This window comes from Piliocolobus tephrosceles, chromosome 1 (assembly GCF_002776525.5).
Source record: "Piliocolobus tephrosceles isolate RC106 chromosome 1, ASM277652v3, whole genome shotgun sequence".
Lineage (NCBI taxonomy): Eukaryota > Metazoa > Chordata > Mammalia > Primates > Cercopithecidae > Piliocolobus > Piliocolobus tephrosceles.
In genome coordinates, this window is record NC_045434.1 from 943,903 (window position 1) to 961,971 (window position 18,069).

Sequence of the window (18,069 nt, forward strand, 5' to 3'; positions counted from 1 at the left end):
AGAGGTTTTACTTCCAAATAAGAAGGACTAGGAAAGAGGTTTTACTTCCAAATAAGAAGGACTAGGAAAGAGTCCTCAGACCACTCCTTTTCTCCAACAGAAAGCACGTGTGAAACCTAAACACAGTACAAAAAACACCTGAATAAGTGCTGGCAGACTGTGGCCAGAGCTTTCTGTTCACTTGGAGAAGTGTTGTAAGGGCGCTTAACCATTTAGTTTCCTCCATCACAGCTTTCAGTGTTGGGATTTGTGCAGTTTTCACAGCAACACAACAGTGGTGAGCTTACGATGCTGGCCAAAATGGATAGAGATAGATGTTTTTTTTTTCTGGATTGGGGCACCAGAAAAGAGAAGCCTGGGGACTATAAATCTGAGTGAAGAGATCTTTAAAGTAAAATACAAAAAAAAAAAAAACGTTAGGTCAAACCCTTTCTACCCACATCTCTGGCTTACCCCTGAATCACACATGCACAGAAAGACCGAAAGATATTCAGCCATACCAGGATCTAAATGAAATGGAAGCTACTACAAATGAAATAAAAATTGTAGTTCAAGACCAATCAAGAAATGGCTTGTTAATATGTAGAAATAATACTCACTTAAAAATAAAATAAAATGTAGAATCTCTACAATTCAGCATTCATAATATTCAGGATAAATTCTACCCATCATATGAGCAATCTAAAAATTAAACCCATTAAGATGTGAAAAGAAAATAAATCTAGGCCAAACTCAAGATGAACCAGATGCTGAAGCAAACAAACAAAGATACTTATATTGGTCATTTGTCTCAATTAAGAAAAAAAAAATATTTTCAATACATGTGAAATCTCAGTATACAAACGGGATTTCTCCACAAAGAAATAGAAACGTTTTAAAAATAACCAAATAGAAATTATAAAATTGATAATTTCTATTTCTGAAATTAAAATTTTACTGAGGGAGTAAGGAAATTGAAGATAGAGCATATAAATTATGTAAGCTGATGAACTGGAAGGAGAAAAAAGAACATGCCAGAAAAAATAATTATAGATATAATGGCCGACATTTTTTGAAATCTGAGGGAAATAGAAATCTGTAGGTACAAGGTGCTAAAAAACACCAATCAGAACATAAAAATAACTCAAACAAAAATAAATAATAATAAAACTATTGAAAGCAAACTATAAGCACCAATCTTAAAGCAGCAAGAAAAAATGAGTAATATATTACATGAAGGGAAAAAATACTGTGAATAATGAATGACTTCTCATTAGAAATGGTGATTACACAAAGAGAATAGAAAAACATCCTCAGCATACTGAAAGGTTGAAAGGTTTGGAGGGGCAACTATCAATCAAAAATTTTATGTCCAGCAAAAATAAAATTGACAATGAAGGAAAAATAAAGATAGCACTAGATTAAAAAAGACTAAAAGGAATTTTTTGACAGTAAAACTGCCTGTAAGAAATACTGAAGTAAAATCTTTAGAATGAAATAAATAATACAAGAAATATACTGAAATACTAAAAAAGTTAATAGTATCAGACATGGTCATATATGGGGCATGATAGTTAATTTTATGTGTCAATTCGATTGGGCTAAAGAGTGCCCAGGTAGCTGGTAAAACACTATTTCTGAGTGTGTCTATGAAGGTGTTTCCAGAAGAAATTAACATTTGAATAAGTAGACTGACTAAAGAAACTCACCCTCACCAATGTGGAGAGGCATCATCCAATCCAATGAGAGCACAAATAGAACAAAAAAGCAGAGGAAAGGTGAATTCACACTCTCTTCTTGGGCTGGAATAGCAACCTTCTCCTGGCCCTCCAACATCAGAGTTCCCATTTCCAAATATATATATATTTTATCCAGTTGGTTTTGTTTCTCTGGAGAACCCTGACTAATACATGTATAAATGACAAAGATATTATTTTACAAGAAGGAGTGCATTATCAATTATAAGTAGAGTTAGAAAAAGTTAAGTATGTATATTTTCTCATTCCTGGGGCAGCTACACACAATAAAAAGCAGCTACAAAACAAACAAAATTTTAAAAGAAATTTTAAAAATTATTCAAATAATCACTGAAAAATGGCAGGAAAGAAGAAATGGAGGAAAAGAAAGAGGAAATAAAACAGTAAAAAACAAAAATTATCTGGCAGAGATAAATTTCAAACAGTGGTTTGAAATGTTTTGTAGCCCCAGGGTTAATTTTAGTTATAGCTAACAGATGTTGGGTGCAGTTATGCAGAGTAGAAATAGGCAGGTTATATATGACTAAAACACGTGAGGTTTTTCTGCTATGTTTGAATCAACTGGATGTGTAAGGATTTGAGTTTAGTGTCATCAGCGGTTGAGCTAACTGTCACAGCCTGCTGCGAAGAAGTAAACTACGTGAGGGCCGATCTACAGGAGCCACTTTTGACTCATTTATATGATTTCCTGAAGATGTACCTCCTGTAGTTTAATAAATGTTCACAAGGTTTCCATTTGGCAGCTTTGTTTATAACCACAAAATTTTGAAAACTAAATACCAAAACATATAGTAATTGTTGAATAAACTATTACCTTTATTTACACTGGAGTATTCTTCAACCATGAAAAAATAATGATAATGAAGGCAGTTTCCATAAACTGTATCTAATGTTTGCCAGCATTTATTACATTAAATAATCAAATGTAAGGGAGTATACTTCGCGTACTATAAGTAACAAGAAAACATGAGCAAATCTTTTTTTGTAAAATTGAAACATACGGACAGTAAACCAGTAAACCCTGAAATTGCTTTTCTGTAGATCTCGAGCAATGGGGTGGAAAGGATAGAGAATGACATTTCATTGAGAATAGTGTTCTGTGGGGTTTTTGTGTGTATTTTTACTTCAGAGAAGCATATGGATTTTTTACATATAAAAGCTGTCAACAAAAGTAAAGGACAAAAAGCTTTAAAATTAAATGCAAACCAAATCAAATGAAATAAGTATACTTCATATGAAAAACATAACCATGTTCAAAAGAAAATAAAAAGAAACCATTCTAAGTAACTTAACCATAGGCTTAATATAAACTCTTAGTCTAAAGGGGAACAGAGCTATAAGCAAATCTATGTTATGTTGGCTTGTTGTATGTTTCAGGAGTCTTCATTTTTAGTGAAGTGCTCAAATGATTATTATGCAGTATATTACATAGTTTGGTTACCACTGTCCTATAGCCTATAACTCTATGATAAGTAGAATTAAGGGAATATTTGAGTACTTTATTATTTTTCTGCTAAAAGACTGAGTCATGTCCTTAACAGTGTATTTCAGAATGTGTTCGGTGACCTACGTTGGAAACAGTTGTTTCCTCCCTATGGAAAACACGTGATTATAATGCTAATGGTCTTATGAGATAATCACTTAACAAGGTGATTCAGAAAATATTGAAGACATTTTTCTTCAGGGAATTCTAAAGTATTAGCCAAGTGCCTTAAAAATAATTTGTTGCAATCCCTTTGACTATAGAAGTTTCCAAATTATGTCAAATTTGAAATAAAAGAAAGGCAAATAGCCTTCCTCTTTGTGGTCCTATGCATCCTTCCACGTGAAGAAACTTTCACAGCTTTGCAGAGCTCTTTGAGTCTTTTATCAAAAGTCTAGAGATGGAACCATGTGCGATGTTGACACGGAGTTTATGAAGGAAGCTAGATGTTTTGTTTTCATTTCAGGTAATCAACTGACAAATTAAATTTTTTATTCTGGGAGAAATATTTCTACTCTTGTGTAGATGTGATGGAATTATCTCCTGAAGGACATCTGATGAGTAATCCTGTGTCCATGTGGTTGAAGAATTGGAATTATTATATGGTATTAATTTCAAATTTCTATTGGTAAAATGTCTGTTCCAAAGCAAAATTTTAAAAATCTTGTAGATATAAAGGAAATTTAGGGCAGCCAAAAAGCAATTAAATTTAATGGCCAGTTTCTTTATCCTTCCTCCTCCCTTTTGTCCTTCTTTGTGTATTTCTCCAGACTGACCATTGAAGCTAATAAATGTCTTCAGAATTATTTAATCACTCTACCACATTTTCCAGGTTCACTGTATACTGCTTCTCCACATGTGATCCAAATGTCCATCACCTTTACTTTATTTTTTAAGCTTCTCTTCCTGAAGCATCTTCTCTACAGATCTTTGTCCTGTATTTCTTCTCTTCATTTTGTTGTCAGCCCCCAGGTCACCCACATAGAAAGCTCTTTCATCTGGTTAATCTCTAAAATAACATCTTTTTATTTTCGTAATGCCTGCCCCAATCTGAGTTTATCTTGTTTACTAATTTATTTGTTCTTTTTCTCCCTCCTCCCATTAACAGCAAGCTCCTAGGAAAAAAAAAAAAGTTGTATATTTTTTAAATCTCTACCATCTAGTTTGATGTCTGATATATATGGAACATTTTTCTGATCTTTTCAATAAAGAATAAATAACTCTACATCAGTAACTAATAATTGAGGGAAATATTTTAAACACTGAAAGAAGATATTTGATAGTTTTACAAAGTAAATTATGGAAAACTGACCATGATCAAGAAAAATTATTCAGTTAGGACGGGAAAGCCATTTTATCATGGTGCCCTGTCAAAATTCCTTTATAAACAAATCAAACACCCTTATAATGATGTGGCTTTAGTACACATGTGCACATTCAAAGAACATGAAGTTTTGCTAAATAATTCATTTCTTATTTCTACACTAATAAGATATTCATTATGTTAGAACTGTATGACCTCAAGATAATACAAACATTGAACAACAAATCCTAGTTTATTTTTCCTTGCTTACTATCATTAGAATAGAGAAGGTTATTTACCTATGTGAGATTTATTCAATACATCTGTAAGTGTGACTTTATGTTTGTAACATCACATAACTGATATTTTGCACCTGTGTAGGATATTAGGGACACTAACACAATCTAAAGACATGGGCCTTTGGATTGCTTTTCTGAAAGCAAAGGATTCATCATGAAGCATGGCATAATGATAATTTGATGCAAATTCTCAGTGGGTTGGAAAAGCTTCCATGTTTAGTCAAGTTATATATGTCTTGTAACAAATTAAGTTTGAGGCTACAGGATTAGGTAAAACTCTTAGAAAGTCTAATGGAATTTGCACATTACTCATGGAGTTTATCTTAAAAAATGAACAATGAAGTTTTAAGTAAATGGAGAGCCATTTTAGGTAGACTCCTTTCCACTGAATATTTTTGTATATCAATATGACTATACAATCAGTCTGTATAGATTAATTTTTTAATTTTTTTCTCCTCTTTTTTTTTTTTTTTTTTTTTTTTTTGCATATCTTCTCACCTTGACAGGCACTGAAGAGAATCTAGTATGGCCAATGTCACCTTGGTGACAGGATTTCTTCTTACGGGGTTTTCTAATGTCCAGAAGCTGCAGATTTTATACGGTGTGCTCTTCCTACTGATTTACCTGGCAGCCCTAATGAGTAACCTTCTCATCATTACTCTCACTACCCTACACGTAAAGCTCCAAACACCCATGTACTTCTTCCTGAAGAACTTATCCTTTTTGGATGTCTTCCTGGTATCTGTTCCAATCCCAAAATTCATTGTCAACAACCTAACCCACAACAATTCCATTTCCGTTCTAGGATGTGCCTTCCAGCTACTTTTAATGACTTCCTTCTCAGCAGGTGAGATATTTCTCCTTACTGCCATGTCCTATGACCGCTATGTAGCCATCTGCTGTCCCCTGCACTACGAGGTAGTCATGAATACTGGCATCTGTGTGTTAATGGCAAGTGTTTCCTGGGCCATTGGAGGGCTCTTTGGTACTGTGTACACAGCTGGCACATTTTCCATGCCTTTCTGTGGCTCCAGTGTGATCCCACAGTTTTTCTGTGATGTTCCTTCATTACTAAGGATTTCCTGTTCTGAAACACTCATGGTAATTTATGCAGGTTTTGGAGTTGGTGCGTGTTTGAGCATTTCTTGTTTCATCTGTATTGTGATCTCTTACATTTATATCTTCTCCACTGTACTGAAGATCCCTACAACTAAAGGTCAGTCAAAAGCTTTTTCCACATGCCTCCCCCATCTCATTGTTTTCACTGTTTTTATCATAACTGCTTATTTTGTTTATCTTAAGCCACCTTCGAATTCACCATCTGTTATTGACAGGCTATTCTCTGTGATCTACACTGTGATGCCTCCAGTATTTAACCCTGTAATCTACAGCCTGAGGAACGATGACATGAAACGTGCTCTGATAAGGTTGTTGCAAAACACATATGGCCAGGAGGCTTACTTCTTTTAACACTTTCAAGTTCTGTCAATGATACAGTACCTTACAGATCACGAGAAACTTTCCTTATTTTTAACTTTGGAAAGACCTAAGAAAAGAAAGCAACATACATTATTTTTTCCCTGAAGAAATAAATACTCAAGAGCCTAACTATTTCTAAGGTCACGTAATTGCATTACATCAGGATAACATATAGTGTTAGGGTAATCATTTGGTATTCTTCTATGACAAAGCATTTCTGCCTTTGTAGTATAACTTTCTGAACGAATTGGTTCTGTTTAACATGATGCTTTCATCTTTGGTCTCTTAATAACCTATTTTCTCTATTTTATTCACTGAGAACAAATTAAAAATGCTGAGGTGATTCGATGAGTACAGTATAATGCATTTGCACTACCCAGATAAAATTCACAGAATCTAGCTAGTGTTGAGCAAGAACAATACTAGGCAAAAATAACACAGGAAGCTAAGGCCATTTTAGAGTTGTGCCCAGATCTGTAAACAGTCCTCAGGACACCTAAAGCAGAGGTGAAAAGACATGTCTGAGCCAAGGTCTCCTAGGCAAATGGTGGTCACCCAGTAAATAGTATTTTCAGAAAGAGACCAGGCAGAGTTCCCAAGGTCTAAGAACTGTGTGTTTCTATGTGTCCACATGTCTATAATTCAGAAAGGCCTTTACCTCTCCCTGTATAAAGAATAATGTTTTAAATCTGATTCTGAACAGGAGCTTAGAAATGTGTTAAAATGATTGCACAAGTCATTCAGTTGTGATACACTTCCTTTGGTTTAACCACTAGTGTCTACAATGTGAAATCTTTTTCTTTACCTTCTATATAACCCTCCCTAGAGATTCTGTGTCTTATTAGAATAACTTTCTGAATTTTATATTGACTTTGCTATGTTCTTATTTATCTAAGAAAAAGTACAAAGGTTCCTAAGATTGTTCTCAATCATATTGTCCTCTTTTTTCAATCATGTTACTAATGTTTCATTGTCCCTTGAATTAACTAGATGGCCAGGTATTAATTCTGAGTCACATGTTATCTTATTTAATCATGTCCCAAATATCCTCTGACAGCTATGTTGATTTTTACCATACCAGAATAAGATGCTAAGAATATAAATAAGGTTAAACTTTCATGATATATCTTACACATAAAATTTCCTTTAAGTTCTACCAGAGGGAAAAATCACACAATTATTTGTTCTTTCCCTTTAAAGAAAAAATATATGCTAAATATAAATAGATTACTTGGACGTGTATATCTACCTATTGTCAGAGTTGAGTGGGCAGAGTTGTAAAAGAGAAAAGACTGTTACCCTACCCTCAGTTAAATTATATTGGTGAAATGTTTTTGGTTTAAATATTTAAGAAATTACATACATTGTGGAAAATCCGTTGAGATTTTTCAGTGTCCTCCCTTTTGTTTTTTAGTAGCATCTGATGTTTTATAATTATAGTCCTCTTTTTCTTATACCTTATTAGTTTTATTGATACACAATAAGTGTATATATTTATAGGGTACATAGGATATATTGATTCAGGCATATAATGTACAATAATCAAATTGGAGTATTTGTGTTTTTCTTTGTCTGCCTGAATTATTTCAATAGAGTTGTCTTCAAGTTCAAAATTATTTTCTTCTACTTAATTTAGTATTTTGTTGAAGCTGTCAATTACATTTTTATTCCATTCATTAAATTCTTTAGTTCCAGGACTTCTATTTGTTCTTTTTATGGTATCTATTTCTTGCTGAATTTCTGATTCAGATCATGATTTTTTTTTTTTCTTATTTCTTTGTGTTGTTTATCTGTGTTCTTTTGTATCTCATTCAGGTTCTTTCAGATAATTAGTTTGAATTCTTTTTCAGGCATTTTATATGCCTTTTCTTTGGGGTCTTTTACTGGAGAATTATTGTCTTCCTTCGTAGGTGTCATGTTTCCTTGCTGTTTTGTGTTTCTTTCATCCCTATGTTGATATCTGTGCATCTCATTTAACAGTCATTTCTTCCAGGTTTATGGAGTAGCTTCTGTAAGGAAATACTTTTTATTATTATATATGTGTCTTCAATTTTGGTTGGGCAGGTTGCCTTGGCTTTGATTCTGGATATGCACCATACTGTAGCCACTGTATGATTTCTTTTGCTGTCATCAATGTCAGTAGTTTCTGTGAGTTCCTTAGTGGCTTAGGTTGCAGTTGTTTGCAGATGCTTTGACTAGCCTTTGCTGAAGATGGGGACACAAGGCTGACTAGTGCTTAGGCCTTTTGGTGGTGTGTGCAAGTGCTAGCCGTAATGGCAGTGAACCCTCAGTAGGCCAGTCTTTGGACCTCTGAGTATGGAACAAGGATGCTGGCTGTAGAAATAGCAGGCTGGGCAGGCTGGACCTCAGGCTCCTGGGTGGGGTGTGTGGGTTCCAGTAGGCTGGACACACCACTCTTCAGCCTCTGGACAGTGTGTGCAGGTGCCTACATGTGTACTTACATGAATCTCTCATTTACCTTTTTTCCACATGAGAAGGGAAGTACTTTCTGGCTCCTAGCTCATCCAGCTGGCTGCCTTACTTCCTTCTCTATGCTGCCATCTTGAGTTTCTATACCTCATAGGATTCCTTTTGCTTCCCTGCTGGATACCAGCATTCTCTCCTAGATAGTGCTGTCAACATTTGGCTATTTACTTGCTATTTCAGTCCTTCTTTGTGGAGTAGGTGAGTGCTAGGCATCTCTAGTTAGCCATCTTAATGACAGCTGTCCAAATTATATCAGTGCCCTATTTTTCTATAATATGTTTTAATTACCAGGGAAAAATTTATTTTAAAAAAACATTTTTAGAAGATTGGCAGCTAGTAAATACTTAAGAAATAAAAGAATTTAAAAATTCATAACATTAATCGTCTATATTGGAATTGATTCAGGCAAGAATCAGTCATGGATGATAAAACCACTAGAAAAAGAGTTGTAAGAAAATGAGATATCTTCATAATGACAAAATTTCAACCTCAAACTATCTATTCCATATTTACAATAAAGAGAATGGATGGTAGCCTCCATAATCTAATTGATCAAAATTGGTATCAATAATAATAATAAAATAACATATGTGCATCCTGATATGTTGCAATATGTAGACTACATCATCCTTGAAATATTCTCTTAAAAATATTTAACCTGGAATTTAATCAAGCCTCAGAATTAACTTCCAGTTTTCAGAAAAACAGAAGATACAAACTTAATAATACCATGAGAAACAACTGAACAAACTAATAATATGAGACATCCTATAAGAGACTGATGAGACGGCTCAAAAAGTCAAATTTGGGGGTGAAATGACCAAGGAGAGTCCTAGACTAAAAGAAACTAAAGATGTATTACATATTCACAAGAACATTGAAAAGTATACGGTATCTGAGATTAACTCTCATCAATGGGGAAAAATAACTTTTAGAGAATATAATTTTTTAAGTTACCTAAGAGTATGAACAAAATGAAAGTAGTTGGATTACATACTGTGTACAGGGATGAGAAGACTCAATAAAGGTGTTGATTCTCCATAAGTAACCAATAAACTTTTCATTTGAAGTCTTAAAGCATTTCAAAATGGAACTTGTTTTTAAAAAATTCATATATACAATTGAACAACCATGAAAATTAAAATAATTTTTAAGGTGAAAAGTAAGAAGTAGATAATGTCTTTTCAGATATAAACATGTCTATAATATTATAGTAATTGAAAGATTATGGTTGTTTAGAGATAGAGAATGGACCAAAGGAAGAAAACTCAATCCATTCATGAATGGTGACTAGAATATGACAGAGGATAAATCATACATTACTGGAAAAGGAAGGACTAGAAAGGAAAATGATGTAGAAAAAAAATAGAATTAAATATTTTTAAAATCCACCTTACACTTCACATACAAAAAATAAAATTCAGATGAATCACAAACCTAAATATGCCAAAGTTCACATCCTCACTGACACTTAACTTTGATCTTTTTTATTACAGCCACTCTAACAGGTGGGAGGTGATGTCTCATTGTGGTTTTAATTTGCATTTCCCTGATCTTTAGGGATGCTGTGCACTTTTTCATGTATTTGTTCACCATATGCCTTCTTTTAAGAAATACCTGTGCAGGTCCTTTGACCATTTTTAAATTAGATTATTTGTTTTCTTGCTATTGAGTTTAGTGTCATATAAATTTCAGATATTAACTCTGTATCAGACATATGGTTTGCAGAAGTTTTGTCCTAATTCGGTTTGTCTCTCATTAACTATTTCTTTGGCTATGCAGAAGCCTTTTAGTTTGATGCAATCCCATTTGTCTAATGCTTTTGTTGCCAGTGTTTTGCGGGTCCTATCCAAGAAAATCATTGCCCAGACCAAAGTCATGGAACTTTAATTCATTTTGCGTTGATTGTTGCATATTGTGTGAGACAGGGTCCAATTTCACTCTTCTGTATGTAGCTATCCAGTTTTTCCAAAGTACTCAGCATGCCAAAGTGTCATACTTTGGGGTATCATTTTCTGAGCCCAAACATAAGCATTACTGGTGTTACTGTACAATGTATTTTCAGATTGTTTCACATGAACAAACTAACAATATTAAATATAAACATCAAAAGAAATTATTTATTTTCTGTTTCTTAAACTGTTTTGCACAGCAATTTATTTCTCAGTAATTAAAAAACATGCTTAGCAACATGTTGGGGCTTAGGATACAACTCCAAAATACGACTGTAGGAGATCAGAATATGTCAACTCAAAGTACACTTCTTGGGCAAATTTCCAGCAGGTTACTTTGAGAAACTGCAGACACAGCTACTTTTTAATTTTTTTTAAAAAAGTACATCTGTAGAGAAAATCTACAATAGTAAAAGTATCTGTATCAGGAAGAAGGCTGCTCTAGGGCAACTTTCATTATCTGATATACTTTTTATCTGCATAACAAGACAATGTGTATGCACAATACATTTTTCCCCCTCACGCTCCCATAACCTGTCAATGCTATGCTCCAGAGACCCCTACCCCCTAATCTTATCTATAGCTAAGGATGTTATATAAGCCTCCATCATGTGGCCCTTCTTTGAATCTCATATTTTGTGGGACTCCTGTGTATATGAACATTATTAAATATAATTTTTCTCCTGTTAGTCTGTCTTGTGGCAATTTAATTTGTAGCCCTGTCAAAGAACCTAGAAGCGTGAAGGAAAGCCATTTTCCCTTCCCTACAAGCACATAGATGGTAATATACCTTTAACTAAAATTTAATTGTGTAGAACAATTATAAGTTTGCAAGTGAATTTTCTAGAATTCAGGAAATATTTCTGTAGAAGGATCACAGCACATGTTTTCACTCTTCTAATTTTACCTGAGCTCAGTCACCCTAAGTCTTCTAGAGGCATCCTTATTGTCCAGCAGTCAGGTTTACTGACTCATGGACGTAAAGGAGGCTGCAAACCACAAGGATCACAGGGCGTCTCATTAAAAAATGTGAAAAACAATTATTTTAAATTTGGGGAAGGGTGAAGTTGAGGTGAAATTTTAAAAGAAGTGATTTTATAGGTGGAAAGCAAAGAAAGCTCCTTATGAAGATCAGATCTGGACCCAAATGTTCTTTTTCCTTGGAAACTACAAAATTAAGATGCATGAGAAATTTTGTGTTCAGAACTTTTTCTCTGAAGCTCTGCTCCTGGAGTAGAATGTGAGGTTGTATGTCTCTGTCAGCGTGAACTAGGTACTCCCAGAAAGGGTGCCATATTTTATTCTTATCCGTATGATTGAAAACAACAAATTTCTGATATCAAAGATTTTAAATAAGAAATTTTCTCACTCAGGGAGAAAACAGTTATCACTCAAAGAAGGGAGTCATTATGACAATTTACAACTGCAACATGTCCTTGGGTAAAATTGTTTTCTGATATATTTATAACTGACTTTTTCTTCCCTTGTTATTTTAGTCTGATAAACAGCCAGGGAGATTTTTGTTTTAATTCAGAGATAATTTTAAATTTCTAATTATATCATGCTTCATATTACTTAATTATATTTTAGTTAAGGTCATTTGTCCAATTTTATTCTGTTTGATTAGTTTCAAAGAGTTTTTCACAACTTTGTTGAACTTATTAAGCAGCTGTATTTGCTAAAAACTCTCCGCAAGACAAAATACTTAGATTAGCGTATGTAAAGCCCAAAGAGATATCCTTTTCCTGTTCCAGTAACTTTACAATTTAGTTGTTTAAATCAAATAACTGAAAACGTTCTGAAGTCATCCATTTGGAAAGATTTAGTACGAGGTCATCATGTCTTTTTGAACTGGCGCTAGATACCTGAGAGACACTTCATCTCCCGGAAGATTCATCCGTACATAAGCAATTACTGAAAAAAACAAGTGGTTTCCAGAGTCGAGCCAATTATGATGAAGAGGGGTAGAGAAAATATAAAACACCAAACTAGGTTGGTAGAGAAAATATAAAACACCAAACTAGGATAGAATGGGATCAGAGTATAAGAACAAAGGGAAACAGAAAAAGAATGAGCTCAAGTTTCAAAGATTATGAAAGTTTGAATTAATAAAGGAGTAATGGACATCAACAGAAGGAAGCACACTATTAAATAGCAAGATAATCAAAGAAAAACAGAGACAAAGAGGGAATGACTGCAATCAAAATATTTTTAAATAAAGAAAATCATGGGATAAAAAAATGAGTAAAAGTAAGGTCAAGAGACAAAGCTTTTGGAGTTTATGGCAGAAAGAATTGCAACTGGGTAAGTGAAAAGGGTGATTATGTATTTGACATGTTCTGTCCAGTGTTTCATCAATTGGTAATTTTTTATTTTTATGTTTTTTGATACAGGGTCTCACTCTGTCACCCAGGCTGGAGTGCTGTGGCGTGATCCTGGCTCACAGCAACCTCCACCTCCTGGGTTCAGGTGATTCTCCTGCCTCAGGCTCCCGAGTAGCTGGAACTACAGGCCTGCACCACCACACCTGGCTAATTTTTGTATTTTTAGGATCTCACTCTGTTACCCAGGCTGGAGTGCAGTGGCGTGATCCTGGCTCACTGCAACCTCCGCCTCCTGGGTTCAGGTAATTGACCTGCCTCAGGCTTTTGAGTAGCTGGGACTACAGGCATGCACCACCACACCTGGCTAATTTTTGTATTTTTAGTAGAGACGGGGTTTCACCATGTCACCCAGGCTGGTCTCAAATTCCTGTCCTCAAGTGATCCCCCTGCCCTGGCCTCCCAAAGTGGTAGGATTAGAGGTGTCAGTCACCACGTCTGCCAGATGGGTAAATTTGTAATCACAAAATTGTGGTGTATGATTGATCCATCATAGTATTCAATCAATACTGAAAACCTCCTGAGATTAAGAAACAATTTTAATGTAGGTGTTTTTTAATAAGATATTGCATATTTCTATGAAAAAATAATTGTTATATTACGTATTTAAAATTACTTTTCAGATGCAAGAAATTAAAATTACTTATACTCAAACAAAAAAATTATTAAAAATTCAATCTACTTATATAAGAAAGATTAATCTGTTAGTTAATCTGAAAAATTAAAAGGTACTTTACTTGAACCTAATAAATCAAACTATGTTTTTCTCTGATTTTTATTTTAAGCTGTTGTTAAGTCACATCCACAGATTTCTATTTAGGCTCTCTTAGAAGTAAAACTAGAAACACTCAAGTCTAGAGCAGTATATACAGATTTTTAAATGTGGCATTAATCATCATGTGCTTCAAGTAAACATTAGGTCATGGTATCTGATAAATTCAGCAGCATAATTAAAAGTAAAATATGAAAATGTCATTTCATAATATGGTTCTGGATATTTGTTTTCTAATTTTTAGTTATCAAAATGATTTTTGAATTTTGAATATAGATAATTATGAGTATAATTGCCTTATTCACATTACTCATAAAAGTTAAGAGTTGATAGAATTATTTCATACTAGCTTTTCAAAATAGCTTTGCCCAGAGATTTCTATTTGAACATAAATTAAAATATTTTTTAAATCTGCCAATCAGATGCTGTGGGAACCTATAAAAAATATCTGAAAGTCTCAAGTTCGAAGTGCTTTGGCTCCAAAATCAGACATCTTGAATTGATAGTCATGACTCCACTTTGAGTAACTTCTTCAGCTTCTTTGTGTTTCAGTTTTCTCATTTGCAAAACAAGTAGGATAAAAGCAAGCTAAAAGGATTTACAAAGATCATGTTAGCTAACAGTCTAGTGACTGGCAATTCACCATTCACTATGTTCACTACTTTTTGCTGTTTTTAACAATGCTCCCTGATGACCTTTAAAGAAAAAAAAAAGCAGATTATACCAAAAGGCATTAACAATTGACATTGGCACTTGAATTCAAAAATAGTTATTACATAACATGAATGATACATATGTTGGAATATATTAGCTTTAAGAAATTTGCAAATCTATTATTTAGTATTTATTGTTAAAGAACATCTTTTCTTTGTGACTCTTGTTCTATGTCACCCATCAGTATCTAGGGCATTTTTTTCTGTATTAGGGTAATAAATTCATAATCTAGGCTCCTTTACTAGTGTAGAGGAGGAAAAAAATATTTTCCTTCTTCCCATCTGAGGTTCAGTGGGTAGAATCCTGCCATTTAGACTGACCAAAGACACATAAGCAACAACAACAAAAGAAGTTTATTGACAAGTGCATTGCACATACACGTGGGAGAACTCAGCGATGAGTAACTCAAAGAATTGGTTAGAACTTGATCTTATGTAGTATTTTAACAAAAATACAATACATTTGTACAGAAGTGACAAGACAAAAGAAGGGGGTTCTCGGGGTACAAATTGTGGAAGGCAGATACATGGGGAGATGAATGGAATATAGGGGCTATTTAAGCAAGGGCTGCTGAGTAGATTCCTCTGTGGCCTTCTCCAGGACGGGAAGACCCCAGAGTTGCCTTCGGGGATTAAAAATCATCCAGTCCCTCCTGGTAGGAAGGGGGCAGCCAGAGAGTTTTTCTTGTGTCTCTCTATTTTTTGTTTTTCACAATTGTCTTCAGCTCAAAATAATCCAATGCCAGAGGAGCACATTTTATGGTGGCTTACTCTGAACTTCTTCATTACCCAATCAAGCAAATCTTCAGAGTTATAACTTTTTTATAAAATGAGAAAGTTGCTAGATCCTTACTTCTCAGTGTATGGTCCTGGTCATTGACATTTGGAAACAAGTGAAATGAAAAACCACAGGCCCTACATCAAGGGTGCATCAATCAAAATTTGCAGTTTGGCAATATCCTTAGGTGATTCATGTGCCCATTAAAGCTTGAGAAGCACTGCTTGGAAGCTCCTTCTGCCAAAAATGAGGTAAACCCAATGTATGTACCCATTTACTTTGTAGACCCATTTTATAGTCTAAATGCACTTAGTGACATTGGATACACGCAATAAATTTGAGTTTCTGCAGGAAACAACATCTGGCATTGGTGAATGCAAGGGTATGATACATGAGGATGGAGAGAGAACATTCCTATTCAAAAGGGAATTCCTAGAATGAAGCTGCCAAAGTCTTCCCTGTCTTTCTTCAAAACTCTGTCTCCTAAACCTAGGTTTTGGTCACCTGCACGTTTGAGAGTAATAGCTTCCCAATTGACCCTCTAATTTATAGACTCTATTCTCAAAACCAGTGCTTAGAAATAAACTATGAGAATTTTTAAAAAATGGTTTCACAGTGATATTTTGCCCTTCACCTGCTTTCAGTGTACTCCCTTCCAAATGGGCACCAGGATTTCCTAGATTGTTACCTTCAGTATATTGCTCAATATGGAAATACACATTTTTGATGAGAAGTATCTGTCATATAATGTTTAAACATGAAATCATCATGAGAAGACACAACTCATTTTGAAACTAATCTAAAAGTTATCTTTGGTAACTTTTGCACATATTTTTGAAGACGAATCTTATGAATTAGATCAATTTAGAAGCTACAAATGTTAAATATGGATGTGACTAGAACCTAGGTTTAGTGGGCCAATTTCTAAACAAAGACAAAATTACATGTTTCATCCAGGGGCCGTGCCAAGTCTAATTAAAAAGTAGTAAATTCAGTCAGCCCTTTGTGGGTTTAGATGTAATCTGGGACTGAGCTGGAACGTGGCTCAGAGTGGAATGAAGGCAGAAAGACTGGAGTTGAACCTTAGAGTTGAAATGTAGCTATTAGTGCAGTCTTTCCAGAATTGCTGACATTCTTTGCACATTTGTTTTCTAAACTGATAATTGGTTATAATAATACATATCTCACTGTTTCATTAAAATAACTGATAGTAACTATGCCTCCAAACACAGAGCAGACGTACAACAAAAGTTACATCATATCTCCAATAATTGCATTTAATTATTGGAGCTCTTTCATGAATCCAGTTCTTTTTCTCTTTCTAGGACTGTGTGATTGGGTTAAAGGGCTCAATGCGGGGACTCTGTTTTCTGGTTTAAGTATCACAATGGACACAGGCAATAAAACTCTGCCCCAGGATTTTCTCTTACTGGGCTTTCCTGGTTCTCAAACTCTTCAGTTCTCTCTCTTCATGCTTTTTCTGGTGATGTACATCCTCACAGTTAGTGGTAATGTGGCTATCTTGATGTTGGTGAGGACCTCCCATCAGTTGCATACCCCCATGTACTTCTTTCTGAGCAACCTCTCCTTCCTGGAGATTTGGTATACCACAGCTGCAGTCCCCAAAGCACTGGCCATCCTACTGGGGAGAAGTCAGACCATATCATTTACAAGCTGTCTTTTGCAGATGTACCTTGTTTTCTCATTAGGCTGCACAGAGTACTTCCTCCTGGCAGCCATGGCTTATGACCGCTACCTTGCCATCTGCTATCCTCTACACCATGGAGCCATCATGAGTAGTCTGCTCTCAGCGCAGCTGGCCCTGGGCTCCTGGATCTGTGGTTTCATGGCCATTGCAGTGCCCACAGCCCTCATCAGTGGTCTGTCCTTCTGTGGCCCCCGTGCCATCAACCACTTCTTCTGTGACATTGCACCCTGGATTGCCCTGGCCTGCACCAGCACACAGGCAGCAGAGCTTGTTGCCTTTGTGATTGCTTTTGTGGTCATCCTGAGTTCATTCCTCATCACTCTTATCTCCTACATCTACATCATCAGCACCATCCTCAGGATCCCCTCTGCCAGTGGCCGGATCAAAGCCTTTTCCACGTGCTCCTCGCATCTCACTGTGGTGCTCATTTGGTATGGGTCCACGATTTTCCTTCACGTCCGCACCTCTATCAAAGATGCCTTGGATCTGACCAAAGCTGTCCACGTCCTGAACACCGTGGTGACTCCAGTTTTAAACCCCTTCATCTATACGCTTCGTAATAAGGAAGTAAGAGAAACTCTGCTGAAGAAATGGAAGGGAAAATAAATCTCCTCTTCCACAGCAGATGTCCTGTAAATGGTCTCTGCATCAATACAGAAGTTTCAAGTACGAATGTGGAGGAACAGGGCAAATTTTTCTTGGTACGCAGACAGAAAAAACAAACAAACAAAGCAAGTAATACTATATTTTCTATACATTATCATGTATGATAAAAATGGGAGTTTTTGACATAAGCAAAGTGGACTTTCTAAGCAAAAAATAATTGTACATTGAATTAGATTCGCTCTTGACTTTGGTTTATAAATTAGAGACATCTGCAATAAAAATGATGCTTTGGTATATCAACTCTGAATTCTTGTTTCTTTTTAAAGATTATCAAAATTGTCTTAGTATAAAATATTGAGACTATATTTATGA

The 18,069-nt window shown here is 35.0% G+C and overlaps 2 protein-coding genes across 2 annotated transcripts; both read left to right on the forward strand.

Annotated features, from left to right (window-relative positions):
• The first annotated feature begins 5,346 nt into the window (after positions 1-5,346).
• LOC111545276 (olfactory receptor 14A2) lies at positions 5,347-6,291 on the forward strand. The gene has a single exon (XM_023216251.2). The coding sequence runs from the start codon at positions 5,347-5,349 to the stop codon at positions 6,289-6,291; it is 945 nt and encodes a 314-aa protein (XP_023072019.2).
• A 10,437-nt stretch (positions 6,292-16,728) lies between these two features.
• On the forward strand, positions 16,729-17,777 carry LOC111545258 (olfactory receptor 6F1). Its single transcript, XM_023216236.2, has one exon. It carries the CDS (start codon positions 16,771-16,773, stop codon positions 17,695-17,697), a length of 927 nt encoding a protein of 308 aa, XP_023072004.2. The 5' UTR covers positions 16,729-16,770; the 3' UTR covers positions 17,698-17,777.
• Positions 17,778-18,069: the final 292 nt, after the last annotated feature.